The sequence below is a fragment of the Seriola dumerili genome, unplaced genomic scaffold, assembly GCF_002260705.1.
Source record: "Seriola dumerili isolate Sdu_G_001 unplaced genomic scaffold, Sdu_1.0 BDQW01000003.1, whole genome shotgun sequence".
In the NCBI taxonomy this organism is placed as follows: Eukaryota; Metazoa; Chordata; class Actinopteri; order Carangiformes; family Carangidae; genus Seriola; species Seriola dumerili.
Window position 1 is genome coordinate 9,998,380 of NW_019174258.1, and position 23,281 is coordinate 10,021,660.

General features: G+C 41.3%; 1 protein-coding gene across 1 annotated transcript; it reads left to right on the forward strand.

Moving 5' to 3' along the window:
- The first annotated feature begins 277 nt into the window (after positions 1-277).
- On the forward strand, positions 278-23,170 carry kiaa0355 (KIAA0355 ortholog). The gene is made up of 13 exons (XM_022746298.1): positions 278-1,249; positions 9,784-9,996; positions 10,711-10,851; positions 11,101-11,196; positions 11,499-11,660; positions 11,917-12,075; positions 14,217-14,314; positions 16,420-16,545; positions 16,748-17,847; positions 19,151-19,316; positions 19,982-20,119; positions 20,269-20,344; positions 21,130-23,170. The coding sequence occupies exons 1-13, from the start codon at positions 746-748 to the stop codon at positions 21,469-21,471; spliced, it is 3,321 nt and encodes a 1,106-aa protein (XP_022602019.1). The 5' UTR covers positions 278-745; the 3' UTR covers positions 21,472-23,170.
- Positions 23,171-23,281: the final 111 nt, after the last annotated feature.

A 23,281-nucleotide genomic window follows, 5' to 3' on the forward strand; every position in this document is an offset into this window, starting at 1 on the left:
GAGACGGACTGGATCTGTCTGCCCTTCGCCTCCCACTGCTCCTCCACCAGCCAGTGCACAAGCAAAGTCGAAGCCACATCCTCTGACTCCAGCATTTACTCACTTGTTTTTTTTCCATTTTTCTTTTTTTTTTTCTTTTTTTTTTATTACTATTGTTTTCCCTCTGTGCTGTTGACCAGTGTTTCATTTTCCTTGGATTCATTTTTCATATTTGCTTTCAGCTTTTAAAACGATTTTCTATTTTTATTAGTGCAGGCTGGTGTAGGTTTATATATGTACATACATATGTGTATTTACTCTATATACTGTATGAAGAAGGATTTCCCCCCATTCTGAAGGAAAGTTAATGTGCTTTAAAACTTGGCTGTAGTACTCTGTAGTACTGTAGTGTTTTTGACTTTTCGTATCCTATTATGATCAATTTTTTTGAAGCTGGAAACAGAGAATCTGGAGGTGTGTCTGTGCTGTTTTTTAAGCTGGGCCTGACGTATCTGCAGCAGGGCTGCATGTAAACATTTCACTCAGCCTGCCAGTGTTTGTGATCGCCCTCCGACCTCACCCTCTTCTGTGCAGCCTCTCACCAGGCACACTGACATGAGCCTCTGGCAGGTGGAATCCGTAGGCTGTCTTTTCACATAACTGGGCTTCAGGATTGTTGGGTTTGGTGTTTTTGTAAAGAGGACAGGAGCCCTTTGTGGGGAAAAATAAACTAAAAACAGGAGCTTCCGGTGCTGTTGCACCACTTATGTATTGTTGTAGTGCGCAGGAAAGTAAAATGGACTACAAGCGTCGCTTTTTGCTCGGCGGGTCCAAGCAGAAAGTGCAACAGCACCAGCAGTACCAGATGCCTGAGCTGAGCCGGACCCTGAGCGCCTCCCTGGCCTCCTCTTGCTCGGCCTCTTCACCCATGGGCACCGGGGTGGGCATGCCTGGCAGCTGCCACCCACCTCCTTCTGCCACCACCACTGCGGTTGCCGACATCCAGCAAGGCATCTCTAAATATTTGGATGCCCTCAACGTGTTCTGCCGGGCCAGCGCCTTCCTCACAGACCTGTTCAGCAGTGTGTTCAGGAACTCTCATTATTCCAAAGCAGCTATGCAACTGAAGGACGTGCAGGAACACGTCATGGAGGCGGCCAGCAGGCTGACTGCAGCAATAAAGCCTGAGATCGCCAAGATGCTGATGGAGCTGAGCGCTGGGGCTGCAAACTTCAAAGACCAGAATGACTTCAGCCTGCAGGATGTCGAGGTAGGTGCTCACACCATCTCACTATTAACACTTGTGGAGCTAGTTTATACAGAATGTCACATTGTGTTGACTTAATTAAAATAACTGTCTCATGTTTGTCACTAAACAAAAAAATTTTTGACATTCAAGTCTACTGTTTGCTCTCCTGGAAGGAATTAGTTAAGCTCACAACCTGAGGCGCTAAAGCACCACGTACTTCATCATATTCATTTACCCATGATGCGTCTTCTACCAGTGGTGCTAAGATGCTTAGCTGCTCTCTGTCTGAAGGCTAGCTCCATGAATCAGAGCTTCCTGGCTCAAATAGGATCCTCACACCAAGTTTTAAGCTGGTGTCAGGATCTTAGAGTGAGGTGTGAAAAACGCTGGGGATGTGAGAAGAAAAGTCATCTTTTGTCATTCGGAATACCACACTATCTTTCTATAGCACTGAATTTGCTGATGTGTGAAATGTGAAACATTGGAGCAGAGGTGTTTTTCAAGTGATATTTAAATAGGAGGATTTGATGCACTAATTTAAAGGCTCTGCTGTGAGGTGGGAATCATTTTCTCCCTCTGTCTCAAATTCCTTGTGTGCCTCACTCCCCTTTATACTGTTGTTTTTGTCTATTTGTCTTTTGTCACACCTGATCAAGATGGTTCTAGTTTTCCTTAAAAGTCACAGAGGGATATACACACGCCTGTGTCTGAACATTAATTCCAGCCTGGTTAACCTGTGGTTGTCACTGTTCACACAAGAAGGGTCTGGAATCTGCACTGTGTCACATCTTGTATAAATATATTTGCTCAACAGAGCTGAGGAGGAAAGGGGGAAAGAAAAGAACAAGAACATTATTGAGGAGAGTTGAGAGAACTAGAATCACTCCCAATAATAACATGCACAATATACTGATGCCATAGTTGTTATGGAGACCCCTGTTCACTCTTTTTTTTTTTACTAGATCTAGTCTATGTCAGACCCACTTTAAAACCCACAATAAGATCTGGACAAGGATTCAAAAATGAAGAGACTTAAAAGGTGCTTGTGCTTTGAGAAGTAACAATCATGAAGTGATAAGTATGCTGGAAAATCTCACTGATGATATTTATCAGAGTGATTCCAATTGTCAGTTTTGCTGTAATTGTGCTGCCCTAATATATAGTCTCATGTGGTGCCATCAGCATCATGTAGCTTTTCAGCTATTTTCAGCTGTGCCCACACCCAAGCAGCCACCAACATGAACCCCATATTTCCTAACGATTAAGACATGGGCTTATTCATCCTTCATTTAATGTATAGTTGTGATTCTGTGGAGCTCCCAGTGAAGCTCTCCACCACCATCCCACAGATTAGGAGAAGTTGAGTTCAGTAGTTACTGGAATTTTAATTCAGTTATAACATTTGAAAAGAAAAAAAAAAAAGATATGAAAAAAATACTTTGTATTTGTTAAATATGGAGGTGCGCAGTGAAAGATGTGAAGACAAACAACAAACAAAATTCACAACAGTTCCACAAACATTCATCCCTCCATCGATAGTGTACAACCACAGGAAACTGATAAACAAAGGTATTATTACAATTTACATGTAAATATTGGCTGAATAGCATCTGCTCCTCTGGCTTAAAATAAGAACCATCATTTCACCTCACCTTTTCAAATTCCTCATTGCTACATCTGTTTCTGAGTGGAGCTTTATGAAGCCATTAATATAAACACATATCATATCTGAGTCCCTGGCACCCTCAACAGAACTGTAGCACTGTGCCACAGTTGGCCTTGTTATATGGACAACCCTGCACCATACAGCAAAAATAATGGGGGTCATCAATGTTTAAGTAATAGCTTTGTATGTAACAGGGAGTGAGTACATAGCTGCAGCCAAGACACTGGAGGGACTACAGGACCTCAGTGGATGTGGCTGAGCCCAAAACAGGAAACACTTTTGCACCGCAGTCGGTAAATCTGACTCTCTGTGGTCTTGGATATGCACAGATGAATATTAGAGGAAGACCAAGTCTGTGAAAGTTTAGACCGCATGGCTTGGCACTCACATTTGCTGTCTGGCCCCGGGCATAAAGGGTACATTTGTTAAAGTAGAGAAGGAAACACACTAATACTTTACAATAGCCTCTGAGAAAACACTGCATGTACACACTATAATATTATGATAGTAGAGTACCAGTTACATGCTAACAAAAATACTGGGTTTAAAGAGCACACTAAGAATAATAAGGTCACAACAAATGGTAAGAGTAGGTTTTTTTTTTTTTTTTTTTTTTTACAGTTGTAGGACTGATGTGGACTGTGTGGCTGTTTTGTCTAATAATAGTGTTATTTGGAAGTATGAACATTTTTGTTAGGGTATTCAGTTTAGAGATGTGTGCATCCAAAATTCTACAGATAAAGTGCTGGACAGAGGAAGTGCAGCAACAATAAAAACTGAAATGTATTGGTCAAAGCTGATGGAGATTAAGTGATCAAAATGTTGTTCACGTGCACCTGTAGTTAATTTAATGTGCAACAGCCTGTATGCTTTTGCGATGACTCATCTATGGCCGAGGTTTGGCGTTCAGTGAAGTGGAACTCTGCTTTTGATTAAATATCTGAGCTGCTATCTACCATGTTTAATTTTGGTAGAAGAAAGCTCTGTGCACACACAGCTTAAACTTGTTTAGACCCAGCTCGTGATAATTGCTGCTAATTCAGCCTGTCTCTTACGATGTGATGTATTTGTGACTGTAAAAGGGATTTTCCTTTGTCTGCATGAGTCGAGGAATGCTGTTTGGCAGCTGGATGTATTATGAGGTCTTCAAAAAGCACTAAATGCATTTCTGAGTTTGGGGAGTTGTGGTATGTGAAGCTTTTCCCCCTTTTTTCCCTTGCTCACGTCTCTCTCTCCTTCTCGTGGCTCACTCTGTTTTTTTTGTTTTTGTTTTTTTTTTTTTTACCAAGAGCCCCTAAAAGTTCAGGTCAGTGCAGGCTGCAAAACAAACCACTTCTTTTTTCCAAATCAGCGCCCAGCTCCTTGGCTGCTCAGAGTGATTCCATTGCCAAATATGCATGAAAATGTCACGGTTTGTTTAGAGGCTGTTTGCCGAGCTTGTAAGTTTAAACGACGGAGTGAAGACCAGAGGCAGACAGAAAGGTCCCCACAACCAGAGAGACCTTCACGGCTGCTTTCGTCAGACCAACTGAGTAAGCCTGCCCAGCAAACCCCCAGTGCAAACTGGAAAAACAACCCCTTGGTCTTCAGCTGTTAAGAACACTCTTGGCATCTTTTTTTTTTTTTTTTTAAACACAGTTTCTGGTTTCTTGGGGAACTGTGGCCGTATCATATGAGGAGTTTATCTAATCACACAATTTCATGGGCTGTTTTGACTTGTGTACTGTGGAAAGACACAAAATTAGAGAGGAAAAATGTGAAAAATGTTTATGAGAAGAGGCTAATATTTTGAAATGGGTTAAGATAATGGACATAGACAACATGCAGCATAGTTAATGAGCTGGATTTAAACTTTGGAGGTTTCTGCCTTTCTGCTGCTTACAACAAAATGAAAATTTCTATGGCAGCCAGGATCATCGTCAGAAATGAGAACAAAGCTGTTCATACCAAAAGTACAAAAATGAAGCAACATTAGTTTGAGTACATGTTAAGTACGAGTATAAAGATGACAGTTGGTTTGTTATGAAATAAAACTGCTACTCACAGGTTGGTGTAATAACATGGGTACATTCCTGTTTTCAGTTAAGACCAAAATAGGTACTCATGTTTAAAAGTACGCTGTGTAGTTTTTGACCACTGTTAGCAGTAGTAGTAGTTTTTTAATTTTTTTGATTTTTTAAAGAATTGGTCTATGTTTTATTGTATATCACCCACAAACATGATGACAATGTGATACACATTCTTTCACACAAGACTGCAAGCTAGCAAACCTTGATGTAAACAATGCAAGAATTAAAATACTAAAAATCGGCAGTGGCAACTGTTTGATAAGGGTTTTTAGGTGCGATTATTGGACCTCAAACAATTGTTTGTTTACAAGAAGGCAGCTTGAATATCTGTTTTGGTCGGATCAGTATGTTGTTTAAAGATTAGCCCTATTTTAACAAAACAGAGAGCTGGTGAGCTCATAAATAGAATGAATTTCAGTGTGCTACAGTGAAACCGTCATAAAACCAGCATATATGAGTGATCAGTCTGAAATTCAGGGGTCAGGAAAGGACTTTACTGTTTCACTAGAATGACTGTAAAAAGGGAAAATCCAGAAAAAGAAGCGAAAACTAAGAGTTAAGGAGCCAAAAAAAGACGAAGATTGACGCTAACCAAGCAAAGTAGGCTGTTTTTTTCCCTTTCTCACACTCCCTTTCCCTAGAAGAGGTCTAGATCTCTGAAACATTACTCCCTTAGATTCGGTGCACTGATACTGCAGGTGTTCTCAGAAAATGGAAATATAAATGTTGATTGATTCATGATTCTCCTTGTTTGGGCCTGAGAGGGGCCCTCCGTCGGCTTGGCTCTGCTGCACTCTTATTTCTCATATTTTCCATCACTGTGTGGGATACTGCACAGCCAATCACATGTGTTATCCATTATCTCGTGCTGTAGCCATGTCTTCATTTTTTTCCTCACTTGTTTATTGTAGATGAATTTGTAACACTTGGATTAGTATTTGATCTCATTGTCAGCTTATCTTCATGCTGTTTGGTTATCTTCATTAGGATGCATTTCATATGATGATGTCAATTTGAATTATTTACATATTATTATTTATTATTATTTATATATATATATATATATATATTATATCCGACCTTCATTATCAGGCTATATGTGTCTACTGTTATCTATCATTTGTCTGTTTTAGACACTAAATCCTTTTGACTGATTGAGTTGTGATTAGTTGCTCAACATCAACAGCAGGAGCAGGAATTTTTCATCTTGTGCACACTGGATCTGTGCCTGTGTTTATCAAATGTCTCAGGGTAAGCTCAGAGTAGGCCGAGGAACAGGCAGTGAATAGTTGGTTGCAAACGTCTGGCACTGCTGGGCAAATCATATATTTTGTTTAAAGTAAAAAGCAGTAAATAAAACTCCTGCAGCAAATGCACTTAAAAACAAGCCTTTCTTTAAATGTTAATACAGGATTACTTTTTTATTCCATGAACTTTGAAAATAGAAAAAAATAATTGTTGCACAAAAGTTTGGTAAATCTGCTAAACCTATACTGCTGTCTTCGGCAGATACAACAGCTTGAAAACGCTTTTTGTAGCCAGCTAAGAATCTTTCTATTCTTGATTTAGGAATCCAAAGGATAAATCCTACTGACTTGATGATCCTCTTTTTCCTGGTTCCATCATGAAGTTCAGAGTGAAATATCTTAACTACTATTTAATAGATTTCCATGGAATTTGCTATGAACATTCAAGGAACCAGGAGCATAAATTCTAATAAGTGTTTTGATCATCTGACTTTTAATCTAGCAGCACCAGCAGGTCATACTTTTCATTTGATCTGTGGAATATCTCAACATCTATTTTATGGATTGGCACCAAATTTTATGTAGAAATTCACAGATCCCACACAGTGTTGCTGCTGCTGACTTTGATCCCCTGACTTTTCCTCTTGGGCCACCAACAGGATATGACATTTTTCATTTTATTTACATATCTTGACAACTATTGGATGGATTGCCGTAACATGTGGCAGAGGCATTTATGGTCCCCAGGGGATCAGTTGTACAAATTCATGACAAAATACCTGGAAAAACTAATTGTACTCCCATCAGTCTCAGCTATGCTTTGTGTTTAATGCTAATTAACGAATTTTAGCGCGCTAACATGCTAAACTAAGCACTCAGCTCAAAGCACCACAGTGCCTACATAAGTACAGCCTCACAGAGCTGCAAGTGTGCCTGTAGACTCTTGGTCTTGTTTCTTTCCACACCACACACAAAACATCTCAATTTTGTGGCATCATAAGGAACTGATGAAATAAATAAATCACATGATGTTTTGACCTCCTCAAATATCTCTTCAAGTCTCTTAAAGTCAGATACAGAGACACCCATAGCACAGGAGCAAAGCAGGTTTTTGTATGTTGTCATGTAGACGAGGACAAAGACACTTGGTATCAATCCTGTGACCTTTTGAGTGATGGGATAGACTCTCTGTCTGGCTGTCTTCAGGAAGAGAGAAACAACCTCATAGTTCTGCCTTGAGTTCACTTCTTCAATATAGCTTTTATTTATCCGCTGAGCACAGTGACTCAGCAAACATGTTTATTAGTATAATCACATTTGAGATGTACAGTCATTATAGTCATGTTTTTGCCTCTCAGGACAAGGCACTTTTTCTCCCTGTTAAAAGTTTACACACACACCTCCTTTACTTAAGATAACAGATATACTGAGACAGCATAATAACACAAGAAACAAGAGTATAGAAATGTTGTGAGCAGTAACACACAGCAGTTTTCCCAATATAGGACAATAATGCACCAGTTCGAGGCAAAAAAACAGTTCTGATGTTTAGTGGTATTCCCTCTTTCTTTTTTTTCCAATATTGGGATCACTTCGCAGATCAGATCGCATTTTGGTGCTTATACAATTACCATTTAACAAAAGGAAATGGCAACACATACAGTAAGTAAACCAGACCACACACAGCAATCTGTTTATTTGTGATATTAATAGGGAATTTTCGGCCTGTGTTTTGGACATTTTGCCTTTTCTTTGATGGTGGGCATTAGAGAGGTGACAGGAAATGAGGTGAGAGAGAAGGGATGACATGCAACAAATGTCCCCAGCCAGAATCAAACTGGGGATGTTTACAGTATACATTATGTGTCCTAACCACTATGCCACTGTAATGATCCAGCATCAGTTAGTTTGCTTTGTTATACCTGATATCCTGTATAAATAACTGTTCAACAACCACTCACAATGACATCAAAATTCCAAAGTTGTGGCTCAAACTTTCCAAAGAGGATGTTGGATTTGTCACGTCCTTTTTTTGTGGTTGTTATGAAACCAGTGAAACTTTCACCAGTTGGAGGTTTCATGGCTTCGGTCGTTTCCACAGTGCAGTTTTGGTCTCCATGATGTGTGATGATGAAGAATGAAAGGAGCTGTGCGCTGTTGTTCTTGTCTGCCATCAAAAAGCAGCAGCATATTTCTGTCTTTACAACTTGGCCTCCCCCTTGAGATATTTTCAGCAGGTACCTGAAAAAGAAAACCCTGTGACCATGGTGGACCCTGTGGTGTCCTGTTTCTCTTATTTTGCTAACTGGACAACAAGCAGCGTCTAAGCCTGGACTATTCTCTCACCAAACAAACACACACACTCAGTAGATGTGGAACGCTGCATTTCAAGCTGAAATATATACGTGTGTGTGTGTGTGTGTATATATATATATATATATATACACACACACACATACACACACATACACACATATGTGTGTGTGTGTATATATTCTTTTAGTATAGCTAGACACAGACACACACAGCCAATACATTATCCGTCTTTCTTTTAATTTGCAAATACAAACACATATTGAACTCATTGTTCTCACATGTATGATATATGATTACACCACACATTTTACCACAAATGCAGATGTATGCATGCATGTTTAGTTAGAAATCTGCCCAGGCATTTTGTTTTATTTTGAAAGATGCTGTGTGTACTTCAAAAGTGACATTCCTATGATGGTATTTACTGTGGAAAACATTAGGGAAACAGTCTGGACAAATGCTGTCTAAAGTGGAGATGATTATATTTTGGTTGTTTGTTTTGGTCTGTTGGTTAAAGCAGATTCTGACATCGTCATCTATCACATTGAAGGATGGTAGTCCTGTTCTTCTTTTTTAAATTTGTTTTTAATTATTGGTTTTAATCTCATCTCAAGCATCTAGGAGGCAGTCTTCTTGTATAGTTCATTTGATTTGGTGGATTGTGTATAAAAGCAGATGTGATGAATGTGTCAAGGCAGACATCCTGCTTGAACTTCCTAACCTGTGTACCTTGCAATGAATCATTTTTGATTGTGAATGAAAAAGTCCTACTGTTTCCAGTGTATTTCAACAGATTTACTGAACTAGGTAGATGCCACAACAGCTGCACTTTCTCTATTAATGCTCACTGTTCTTAAGGTGTGGAAAAGTAAACAACAAGCTCAAGGTAGTTTTGATGTTTGTGTTTTCTACTTTTGTTTTAGTTTCTTACTTCCTGGATCTTTTTGGTTGAACAGTTCTAGAAATGTATTAAATATCAGAGCTAAGGATAACTCATTTGTGAAGCAGCCAGTCATTATTTTGACATCCTGTTCTATTAGAAAACATAATTTTATTGCTAAAGTAGCACAAGAGGTTGGTTAGTCATTGTTAACTAGTCACTGAGGTATGTGGACATACATGTTAGTGTCCTTGCCTGAAGGTGTCCATATTGTTTGGTATCTCAAATATTCTGACTGACGTATTCTAGCATGTTAATGATGGATGTTGCTCAGAATGACGTATGTTGTAACAGTCATGTGTGTTGTGTCTCTCCAGGTACTGGGTCGGTGCTTCCTCACAGTGATGCAGGTCCACTTCCAGTTTCTATCGCAGGCTTTGCAGAAGGTCCAACCTGTGGCTCAGTCCTGTCTGGCGGAGGCCCTTGCACAGGCCCAGGAGCGCTGCGCAAACGCCCGCTCCCAGAGCTCCGACCTCGGGCCCCTCACAGAGCTGGAGGAAGCCTCCCGCTCATGGAAAGGTGCAGCTGAGGTATGCAGTCATAGGGCGCCCCAGGACTCTTCTGGTCTGGGCCTTGGAAATATGGGGTCTGTCTGTGTGAGGTGAAAAGCTGACTTGTTACACATTCCTGAGAAATGCCAGCCGTTTATGATTTCCAGCCTCAATTTCCTATTTCCTCTATTTTTGGGCAGTTTGTCTGTAAACCTGCATAGCTATATTCTGCACCTCTCTAAACCACAAACCCTTGTAGGGGAGGCCATTTTGTAAGAGGACCTAACTAATCCCCAGGCTGATCAGTCCCTCTGGCCCATTTTAAGCTTTGTTGTGTACAGTGAGGCAGAGAGCAGAATAGTGGGTTGATTGATCTGTTAAGCCCTGGCATGCAGGATGTTAGTTCGCCCTGGAGGGGACTGGGCCTGGTAGAATGTGCTGGGGGGTTGTTTAGACAGAGGGAGGCAGCCAGGACTCTGAAGCTACACATGTTTTTTTTTTTTTATCTAAAAAATTGTATTTCCCAGTGCTTAGCATCTATTTTGTCAAAACTTTCATTATTTCCTGAGATTTTTTTTACAGTATTAAAAGATGCTTTATTTGACTTTTGTCCTGTACGCCCTTATATATCACTTTTTTTTTTTTTATTCTGGTCATCTAATTTTGTAGTATAGTGAGATTGTGCTGTAATAGTGTAGATGGTCCAGCTGTCATTCTGACCCAGTACTCTGTTGTGTGCTGCTGTGCCCTCAGGCCACGGCGAGGCTGAGAGAGAGGGGCCGGGACGGCTGCCTGGCAGGCATCCAGGTTCAGCAGCTCTTCTGCTCCAACAACACCACCATCCCTGAGCATCAGCTGAAGGAACTCAACATGAAGATTGACAATGCTTTACAGGTACAGTATCACCCTAAAGACGAGGGAAGGGAAATACACTCACTGTTACTCCATTGGCTGCAATTTTTTTTTGGGAAATATCACCTTTAAGTAAAAGTATGGAAATTTTAATTGAATAAGACAATGGAACTAGATGGTGTTACTCATGAACTCGTAGTACGAGGAGAGGCATAACATTAAAAGCCATTGTTCTTGGTAATGAAAGCAATGTTGGACTGATAGCAGGTCATGTTTTCTCCTTATCTCCAGGCCTATAAAGCAGCACTAGAGAGCCTGGGCCATAGTGAGTATGCACTGAAGGCTGGCTTTCATCTGAACCCCAAAGCTGTAGAGGCAGCCTTACAGGTGAGTTCACGATTCATAGAATGATAAGTAGTGAGTTATGTAGTAATCTATAGTCATGTAATTGGACAATACAATCTAAGATTAATTGATTTAACTTTTATTGGTCATCCTTTTTTAATTTTGGCTTGAAATCCTGTTTGTTTGTCATGTTAAAAGACAGTTATTCTTTCATTGCTGTGTGTCTCCATGTTTTTTGTGTTTTGTGCTGTTGTGTATATGTTTACATGCTTGTGTGTGTGTGTGTGTGTGTGTGTGTGTGTGTGTGTGTGTGTGTGTGTGTGTGTGTGTGTGTGTGTGTGTAGGGCTGCTGCAGTGAGGCAGAGGCCCAGCAGGCAGGGAGGATGCAGACCACCTCCCAGCCCATCCAGTGTGAGCTTCCCACCATCCCCGTGCAGATCGGCTCGCATTTCCTCAAAGGAGTGTCCTTCAATGAGTCAGCGGCTGAAAACCTCAAATTGAAAACGGTACAGTTCCTGACCCCACTGACCAGCTTCATATTTCTTATACCATCATTATTCATTATTGTGTCATCAACTTTCTCTGGGTCACTAGTTTAAGAAAAAAGCTTTTAGAAATGGTATGTACTGTGTGATAACCTCAACAGATGTGTGGGCTAGTGAAGAGTCCAGTTGCATGTTTTAGTGTCGTCTGTAGTGTAACATCAGCAGACACTGATGACAGACTGTTGTGTTGATGGGCCACTGTGTTTTTTCTCCTCAGCACACGATGCTGCAGCTCATTAAGGAGGTGATGGGCCAGAATGGAGTGACCCCCAGGGATGACTCTCCCGTCACAGAGGTCCTCAACCATGTCTGCCCATCCAGCTGGAGAGGAGCCTGCAAGACAGCTGTCCAGCTGTTGTTCGCCCAGGCTGGTCTGGTGAGTAGAGATGTTAAAGACCAGGGTTGCTACAGTATGTATGTCCTTAAAAGCTAGTATTGCCTGATCACTCCTGATTTTGTCAGAGATGAACACACTGCAGTTGACACTGTGGATCAAACTGGGATCTTGTGATTTGGGACATTCTCCAGATGAGTTGAAATGTTTCCTAATTTTTAGTATGTCCTCATAAAATGTAAATTAGATTCAACAGAGCGCACCATATTAACAGTATCCTGATTGGATATGAATAGGTTTTCATATTGCGGAATTACAAATTACACTTTACTTTTTGAGCATATAACTAATAGAACCAGAACAACTTAAAGTGAGCATAGCATAAGCCTATCAGCATAGCATAAGCCACAACTGCTACTGTATGTTGCATCCATTTTAAGCAAACAATATTATGATTTGCAATTGTCAGATGACGTTGCCTAGGCATGACAGAGCTGAATTTGTGGGTACTGTTTAATTTTTTATTTGAGTAAACTAGGAAGCAGAAATGGTTTTCTTTACTACAGATTATTTTCTGGATTTTCTTCCCTTTGACTTAAAGACTTCATGACTTTAAAAGAACAGAAGATCCTTGGAAAAACTGTCACCAGAAACACTTGAAATTTAGTTTATTTAAGCTGGGGAAATCTCAGACTGTTTCTTGTAACAGTCTACTATAGGAATACTTTTGTGTTTGTGCTAGATGAACTTACATAAACATTTGTGTAGACTGTTTTCTGCTGGATGTTAACGTCCATTACCACAGTGTAGTTGATACTGCAGAGCAGTGGACAAGAGGAGGCGTGCCGACGTGAACAGGCCTGTTGAACTTCACTGACACTTCTGCTGAAGTTACTGAATCCTCTCCCTTTGTGTTTCTGCGGGTTTGGCAACTTGTATCTCATTGTGTGTCACATTTGTAATTGAGATGAGGAGATCTGTCTGCTTGCTTTGAGGCAGCCGAGAGGTGTAAACAAACACTGGAGAGACACAAAAGGGAAGAAACATTCCTGCTGCATCTGGGTAAAGGATGGGCTCATCTGGGCGGGTCTGCAAACGCAAAGAAGAGTCAGTCACAGGGAGGGAGGGTCAGCAGCAGGTCTCTCCTCAGAGTAACACCAATGTGTTTATGCTTCAGTGTTTATTTCCTCTGTGCCTGCCCTGTTTTGTGTGTCAAACCAGAGGTAGTATTCCCATCCAGCCGTGCTGGCCCTGTGTTAACTGTAAAACAACCCCTGGATGATGGATGAGCGCTTTGCATTAGTCCCTTATCAGAGCTATTGCCACTCAACCCAAAATAGATCACACCGTGCAAATAGACACACATTGTCACACACATAGTTTCTTCCCCACACTTGCATATACATAGACGTACACTCATGGTCATGCACCTTACACACCCACGCACAGTCTTTCTACTCCCTTTTACAGAAGGAATCAACATATCTGTTCTTTCCCTGGAAACTCCCTTTTTCCTTTCTAGTCATGACGTTTGGAGTCAAGTGAAGAAGTCGTCTTCGTCTATTTTGCTGCTGTTCCTCCTCCCTCCTACCCCCATTGACCTTGTCGTATGTGTTTCAACATGGCTGATGGACTGTTTGTGTGTATGCGTGGTTCTCTCACATGGGTAGCCCGGGGTTTCTGAGGATACACCTGCTTTTTAAATAACAATAGGGCACTTCCTGTAATACAGGAAGTAGACTCCTCCCACCTTCCCTCCCTCTTTGTGACCTAGCTGTGTGGGCCTCGAGGAGCCAAGGCCACTTTCAAAGAACTTGCAAATATATTTGATTCGCAGCAGGCAGGAAGGCTAGCCTGTTTGTTGTCACTGGCTGATTGAATGCGTTCAGTTTCCTCACCTTGAACCGTCTCACACTCGGTTGGTGGGAAATTAATGCCGGACACCAGTGAAAAGCTTGTGCTAAGGTTTTTTATCATGTTACCATGGCTCGTAAAGGGGCTAAACGTGACTGGTTTACATACAGTAAAGGATAAAGGACGTATGTATGTGTACCCTAAATAAGTTAACATACAGTATGCTGTAAACTTCTGTGGATTTCTTGCATAATACAGAAACAAATGGCTGTGAAGAAAGCTTTTCTGTCAGGAGATGGTGATACAGGTGTGTTTCTGTGTCCCAACAGGTGGTTGTTGACACAGCTCAGATTGAGAACAAGGAGGCCTATGCTCCCCAGATCACTCTGGAGGGCTCCAAGGTGGTGGTCCAAGTTCCTTCTACATGGTGAGTATGAGAAACTTTGACTTTGAAACTTTTTATACATGTGTTCATCCAGCGAGTGGCAGACAGAGTTAAAAATATCATCTTTGTCAACGTTAATGAGACAATTTGAAGATATGAACAAGAACTGGATTATTATCCAAACACAGGTACATGCACCAATATTGGATGATCATGTGGTTTTATGTACACAACAGAATGTTTGTGTAACGAGAGAACAGAAAATTGATATATGTAAATCTAATGCACACAGTCAGAGATGGGAACAAAGGGAGAGTAGACATTAGGGGATGAAATTACATCATGTTGTTGAGGCATAGTTTTGGTGTACACTGAAGATTTCCCTAAAGCAGGGCATGAAACTGTAAAGGTCTTATGTTTACAACACACTGAGGAGGGCTGGAGAGTCTGGTTAATATACTGGATTTAATTGACACTGATAGCTGTGCCCTCTTAATGTAGTGTTAACACATTTGCATTAGCCATACTTAAGCAGTGTATTATTAAACTGTGTTACTGTGATGTGGGGCATCATGCTATTTCCTCTGTGCGGTATTTCACAGTCAGAGCTCTGAGGCCTGTACTTCGAAGCAAGTTCAGCATACCCAGGATAACTTTTAACATTGGCCATCCTGATAACCTGTACTACGAAGCAGGTTATCAACTGGCTCAGTTAACCCTGGGTTTACCTGTTCGGCTACGAGCGTGTTCATGTGAAAGAGGCGGAGTTGTTCATTATAAGCAACATCGTCAGAACCATGAATGAAGTTTTTAATATGATATGAGAACACACGCTGATACCTGCCAGTAAGTTCGGTTATAACCACGTCCACAAGTGACATTCAACAAGGTGAGATGTAAACAATATGATCACATCACTGGAATTAAAAAAAAAAACATATCAAAATATAATTAGTATTAAAGTCAGATTAAGGATATATTGTAAATAAGTGCATGATTTATCACTGTGTTTCTTACTCAGTCTTCAGTCAACAAACTGTTATGAACATGTGATGCAGAAAAAACAGAAAACATTGATAGTAGTTGATGTTTGATGAGTCAGACTGACTGAAATGTTTAAAGATTATAAATCAAATTTATAATCATGGAAATATTCAACAGTGTGTGGATAATTTCTTCTACTAAAAGATATCAGAGGTTTACTTTATATTTCCAGTTATAGTCACAGAGTCTGCTCATGTTATTCTGAGCCACAGAGATGAAGAAGAGAGTAAAAGCTTCATCACTGTCAGGAATCCTGTCGGATTAAAGAATCTTCCTTCAATTGAATTGAATTCAGATCCTTCAATTAAAATGAAGCTATAATAGTTATATGTTTATTTAGTCTGATAACTGACGTTATAAAACAGAGAGTGGACACATGCTGGTCTGGAGCAGCAAAACGATTCCACTGATTTATATAAATGTCTACTGATCATCGTTATTGATCACTTTATCGTAAACGCTAAACGCTTGTCCCTGTCAGGATCCTGCAGGAATGATGACTCAGTTTTTCCAGTGATCTGATTGGTCAGTAGTTGGGCTGATGACAGGTTGTGATCTGATCCTCTAAAGTTAGCCTGCGCCGCAGCAGGTTAGGAGTTCTGCATCAGTTACCACGGTGATTTACCCCGATAATAAGTGAACCACTGTCGTAGGACTGAAAACCCAGAGTTAAACCTGAGGTTACCCCGATAACCTCAAATCCTGCTTCGTAGTACAGGCCTCTGGACTGTCTTACAGCTGTAACAGGAGAATAAACATCAACAGATGATGTTTTGGTTTGGACCTGGACTCTTGTGTAATTTAAAGTGTAATTTGAGGAAAAGGAAAACACATTCTTTCAAAAACTTAATTCTAGTTGTCCTTTGTCAGTAGACAATTCTGTGCAACGTTTGAATCAGCATTAAGGTAAGGAAACCAGTCTGAGCTGAGAAAGTACCGTGACATGGATGTTTTGCTTCGTCGTTTCTTGTTTATGAATATCACATGTCAGGTATTCATCTGTTCAGTAAATACACCTGGGCTTGTGTGTATGCCATTGTGTTGGAATTGTACTTCATGTCCTGTCCTGTTGTGGGTGTTTGTGTGTGTGTGAACATGTTCAGGTGTCTTAAGGAGGACCCAGCCACCATGTCCTTGCTCCAGCGGAGCTTGGACCCAGAGAAGACGCTCGGTCTAGTAGACATGCTCTACACAGCTGTGTTTGACATCAACAGGTGGAAGGAGAGAAAGTGAGTGACATAAAAAAAGCTTTTACTTTTCTTAGTTAGCTTTCTGCACATGTGATGTATATGCTGTCTGTTGAGATATAGGGTGTCACACTTACCTTGTTTGTTTAGTTAAAACTTAGTCAATGCCTCTTTTTATCCTGTGTCTACCTGTCAGTTAATAATGGTTAACTACTTGTCTCTCTCCTTCTCCTCCGTTCAACAGAGAGCAGGCCTTACCCACTATTCAGATACAGCTGCAGCGGGAGAGCCCGGACTATGGCGTCCAGGCAGACCTGCCTCCAGGCACCAGCTCCAAGACCTCCAGCGGATTGCCCAAAACAATATCCAAGCTGACTTCCAAGTTCACCAAGAAGGTCTCATCCAGCTCTAATAGTGGGGGCAGTTACTCCATTCCTAGCACCCCGTCTCGCAGCATGCTAACAACCAGTAGCTCTGAGGACAAGGCCAAGAGCCTGGGCCACAGTGACGGGAGGCTACAGAGTATCCTGCAGATGGGAAGCCTGTCCTGCACCCCTGACTCTACACAGCAAGGCCAGCTGGCCAACGGCTCAGTGTCCGAGGACCAGGGGATGAACCTGCCGACTGACCAAGAGATGCAGGATGTCATCGACTTTCTCTCAGGATTCAACATGGGTAAATCCCAGCAGGCCTCGCCCCTGGTCAAGAGGAGAAACTCTGTGGCATCTGCAAACCCCGCTGAGCTGAAGCCTCCTAGTGGACCTCCGCCAACATCCCAATCTATCTCTCATAGTGCCCTACAGGCCCCAGCTCAGACCCTGTCCCAGCCCCAGCCTCCAACAGTGCAGAAGCAGCAGCAACCTCAGCCACAACCACAGCCACCTCCTCCGCAGCAACAACAGCCCCAGCAGCAGCAGCCCCCTCCTCCACCACAGCAGCCCTCCCCGCAGACCCTGCAGTACTACCAGCACCTCCTGCAGCCCATCAGTCAGCAGCAGCCCCCTCCTCCTCAGCTTCCTCCTCAGCAGACCCCGCCACAGGTCCTGCCACAGCAGAGAGTGGCAAGCAAGTGGCTTGGCACATCCGGGCAGCAACCTCCACCACAAGGCCCCCCAGCAGGGCTGTCACCTCTGGGACCCATCGGGCAGTGGGGATCCCCTGGACTGCCAGACCTGAGCTCGGATTTATACAGTCTGGGCCTGGTCAGCACTTACATGGACAGTGTCATGTCTGAGATGCTCGGTCAGAAACCACAGGGGCCCCGCAACAACACTTGGCCCAACAGGGACCAGAGCGAGGGAGTGTTTGGAGTCCTGGGAGACACGCTGCCGTTCGACCCAGCAGGTGAGATCCACCTTCCTATTACATGTTCCTGAGAAATTTGGTGGATCATCCATATCAAACTGAGAGTGACATGTTTTCAACAGGTTCATTATAAGAGAAGCACTAATAAAATACAAAATTAAGGTGAAAACCAAAAACTTTTGTAGGTCTATGCATGGACATAGTCTTTTTTCTTTTTTGGAACTGTAACATGATCACTCGTGCTGTAACATGTTAAATCCAGTAGCTTGCAAGACAGCTGATTTGAAACTATAGGAGCTAATTCACTGTGTGTTAGGCCAGCCTACAAACTTTGACATCAGACATCAGTGGATAATGACTGAATTGTGGTTGATTGTGGCTCAATGAGCAAATTAAATCCCATTATATTTTGCTCCTCTGTCTGAAGAATCAGATTTAGTTTGAGATCCAACTAATCCTAAATTAGGCAGTGTCGTTGTTCAGTAGCTGAATCCTCTGTAATCATCCTCTGTATTGGCACTTGTACTTCCCAAAATGAAAGATGTAAAGGTTTCAAGCAGCATTTTTAAAAAATCATTGAATGTCCACCTCTTTTGTCATGAAGAGAGAGCCTAAAAAGGAGAGTTGTTCTCGACCTCGCATGCTCCTCAGTCAGATATGGAGCATTATGTCAGCAGTGGGGGAGGAGGCTAGCCTGGAGCTTTGCTGGCACTATTGTTTCATTGTAAAAACCCCTCAGAGAAGTCGCTTTCCAATGTTTTTATGACTTACAGTGCAGTTATTAGTTAGATGTTCAGTATACCAGGGGACTAATGTACAGAACAGAGTTGTGGGTGTCCTGAGTTAACTCAAGTGTTCACATTTGAAACCATAAAGATGCTTGCAGTGGGTAAGCAGCTGACAAGTAAAAAAGTTATTTATTGAAATGCAGATCTTTATTGACAATGCAGAATAGCATACAGCCAAAATAATCTTATATTTATTACTGTTTATATACTATCTTGTAATTGTTCAAGCAGATTCCAGACACTGTCGGCCCTGATCTGAGTAACATAATGAATACAGGTCAGATAGTATGAGCATTTTCCCCCTGCATGTGGCTGCGACTGTAAGTTAACGGTTTATGCTGAACAGGTTAACTGTGTCAGTTTCTATTTTTACAGTGCAGCAGACTCTTTTGATTGCAGTCGCGGCCTATTGTGCAGAGTTGACTTACAGCTATTGTGATTTTTCTGCTATGGTAGACAGTCTGGCTGAACAGATTGAGCTCCAGAGAGCCAAAGAGAAAAGCTGAGGGTGTCAGAAACTCATAGTCGTGTTTATCCTCCTTTTCCATGCACAGTTGGCTCTGACCCAGAGTTTGCACGTTACGTTGCCGGCGTCAGTCAGGCCATGCAGCAGAAACGGCAGGTGCAGCATATCCGTCGCCCTAGCAACACACGCAGCAACTGGCCAATGCCTGATGAGCAGCACAGGACCTGGTCCCACCCTGAGTATTACAGTGAGGGGTAGGTATCCATACATGACATCTCCTTTACCTCTGATTCACTGCATACACAAAAAATGTTCAGTTTAAATAAAAAAATAAAAAAAAATCAATCAATCATTAATGTGTGTGTGTATATATATATATATATATATATATTGGATAAATATGAAAAACAAGATACATTCACAGACACGAGACCCCTAATGTTTTATCATGTAGTTTTGGCAGCAGTATAGTGCTGAACTGTGGGAGGGTTATTTAAAGCTTAGTTTCATCATAGTGCACAGTAGTGTTGTGTGACGTTAGGATTGAATTATTAATATAGCAGCCATCATCGATATGTGATGAATTTAACACCTTTATCATGACTGTTGTCACTTAATTCTCCCCATAAGTGTGAGACAACATCATGCTTAGAGACTAATTCAGGAAAGTACACAGAAGTAAATGGCAGCCATCACTGCAGTGACAGCTCACTTCTAAACCATGTGTAGTTTATGAAAAGAATTTCAATATTTATCCACTTTCATACAGTGTTCGCCATGAGATAATTTTCTTAAACTGTATGCCATTAAAGTGTTTAGATGTCATTGAGTAACTTGTGTCCAGTCATGTCTTTTAATAGCACATTGTTGACAGTATAATATAAAAGAATGCTAACACCTCCTCTGGTTGTGTCCTCAGTGAGGCCGTGAACAGCAGCTGGTCGGCCAATCAGGGGGACTCAGCCAGCTCCAGCGACGAGACGTCTTCCGCCAATGGCGATAGTCTGTTCTCCATGTTTTCTGGGCCAGACCTTGTAGCGGCAGTTAAACAAAGGAGGTGAGTCTCAAACTCATCCACTGTTGTTGATTTGTCTTGTCAGTTTACTTGTTATCTTAATGAAAATGCCTTTTGGAGCTCAGCTGTGATCAAATAGTCTTTATGCTTTTTGTGAACACTGATGAGGTTCACTGTTAATGTCTCCTCAGAAAACACAGCTGTGGTGAGCCGGAGGTATGCACCCTGCCCTCACCACCACTCCATCACATCAGCGATGATAACCAGGTAAAGTATGAACTCTCCCGTTTTTCCTTCTCCCACGTCACCCCACATTTGATTAAACATTTAGAGTATTTTTCAACCACTTTTAATAACTTCTTTTGAGGAAAAAATATTTGTTCACATTTTTATTATTTATTGTATTTTGAATTTTTTTTTAAATTAGACTTCTGAGATATCTGAGAAGTTGCTGAAGATCTTTGACTAAATCTGTAGTGTCTCAAGCTTTCAGTTGTGGTGTTGTTTTCTCTCTAAACAATCTAATCAAGTTGGCTCACACTTAATATTATTAGTTACATCAAGCCTGGGTCTCATGGAAAGGTGCCATATGAGTCAAGAAATTGTTTCTTGGCTCGACAAAGTGATACAAAATGTAATTATTTTGTGATTTGTTTGGGGAAAAAGTACACACTCACACACCAGTAGAGCGGTCTAAAGAAAACTACACTAATTTCATATCTTCATATGTGATTATTTCTGCTTTTCTCACTTGTCAGTGATGGTGAATTGTGAATATCTTTGAGTTTTGAACTGGTGGTTGGGCAAAAGAAGCGATGTGAGCATTTGAGTCACCTTGGGCCCTGAAACCGGTATTTTTACTTTTTAAATATAACAATTGGAAAGTGGAGGCACCTGAGAAACACAACAAATGTGGATTTCCTATCAGCTTTCTTTCCATCAATGAAACATCAGAATTAGTTATACATGTTGCAATACCAGTTGTAATTTCTTAAGCATGACTTTTGATTACATGCTGACATAAACTGATCACTGTCTGCTACACTCCACAGGACAGCAAAACTAAAACCTGGCCTCCCAAAGCACCGTGGCAGCACTCCACCCACACCAACACCATGCCCAATCCCAGCTCTTCCTTGTACCAGATGAACATCCCCGCTTCCTCCCAGTGGAGTGACTCCATGCAGATGCTGCAGTCTCCCGTGTGGTCCACTGCCAGCGACTGCTCCCCCTCCACCGGCATCTCCTCTGGTTTTCCCTTCACCCAGCAGCAGCAACAGCAGCAGCAGCAGCAACAGCAACAGCAACAGCAGCAACACAAACCCATGACCAAGGGCTTTAAATCCTTCCCCCTCAAACATGAGCACAGGCCCTCCTACCTTCACCAGTACTGACCAATCTAATGTCAAATGAGTCCACGGTGAAGTGCCACAGAGGACCTGTAGCTCTGTTAGATGAGCCACTGAGTGGGCCGAGCTGCAGCCTTTACAGTCCACACCCACTGAATTGGAAGATTTCAAAGCCTCAGAGGCAAAATTAAGTATACACACTGGCTCTACATTTTTGTATCTATATTTTTCCATGTCAAACATCCCCATTTGAAAAAGAGACGTATTTTGAAGTTTTTTCAACTGCCATGTTTTAACTACGAAAGGTGCATGTGTCATGCTGGCAGCAGTTAGTCTAGTGGTCGTTTCTCTGTCTGTTGAGCTGACGTCTCCTCAGACAAGAGCTGGAGACGTGCACGGCCGTCACCCACTTGCTTCTGCAGCTAAATGTGTGTGTGTAAAGGAGGGGGATTACAAGGGGGGCAGGGGCTTGAAATGCTCTCATTTTGCCCATAATAAATATACTGTGTCTACATAGCTGTAACTGCCAAATCTCACGCAAGATGACTCAGAATACAGCTACCATCTACTGTTTCATAGCTTGTAAAATACTGAAGTTGAAATATAAATATTTAGTTCTTTTTATTAAGAGGCTTTGAGCAGGCTCAGCATAAATATAGTAAGTCACTGCAGAGGTGTAATTTGAGAGAAATACACTACTTTTTCAACAACTGACAAGAGTTAAGAATTATAGCAGTAACTATGTGCCATGTTGGTATTGATAGCACTTGCAGAATATAATTTCCAACCAAAGCGTTGTTGAGAAGATGAATGGTGCTGAAGAGGCAGGAGGTCTGAGATAATTGATGTACAGTGAAGTTACACGCCCTACTGGATGAGATCATTAGGGAATATCTTCACACCCAGAGGCGCATTCATTTCCTCCTCTCTAATTGGCGGTTGTTTGCTCCAGATTGACACTAACTCCCATAAACCTAACTTTTCTTCTGTTTAATAATACAATATTTTTCTTGTACAATTATTGACAGTATTAATCTTATTTTTGTATTTTCTTACATGTTATACCATGACTGTATGTTAGTATTCTTGTAGCCATATTACATGAAACATTATTTTCCACCTCCCAATATGTGAAAAAGCACATTTTTTTCCTACAGAGTTGAACTACACCATCTATCTATAAAAGTTACCAAATATGCCATGCTAAACACTAAAACAATGTGATGAGGGTGTTTTCGAGCCCTTGTTTCTTCGGTTTCTATGGCAATGGGCTGTATTTAAAAGCCCAGAATGTTATCTTTTTGTGATGTTTGCGGATGCCAATGTTGCCTGTATTTATGAAATGACACCATGTTTTCAGAAAACTAACATACTTAACATGTTTACAGAAAATTGTTTGCTGTATATACATATAAATATATATCTTTTTATAGTTAATGTGCTTTGCACAATCAAGATATAGGGTTTGTTGCTTTTTGTCTGTGTTATCTCCCTAACTGTTGCAGCCTTTTTTAAAGACATCATTACAGACCTTGGACTGTAACTGTTAGCTTCTCAGCTGTGTCAAATGATTTACTAGTGGCTTCTACAAAAGATAAAAAATAATAAAAACATGTTGCCCTGATAGAAGATATGAAGGGGGACTGCTTGGCTTATGTTGCTTATTGTTCTCTTGAGCTGGCAACTGAATCTTTCCAAGTGTACCAGCAATGCAAAAAACAAATAAAAATGACTAGCAATTTAAAATGCCATTTTTTCTTGCTGTTTTTCTGATGAAAAGTGACTCATTTAAATGTAATAATGTCCTAAGCTCCAGCAAGAAACATTTCATGTCAGTGGGTTTTTGTGTGGTCTC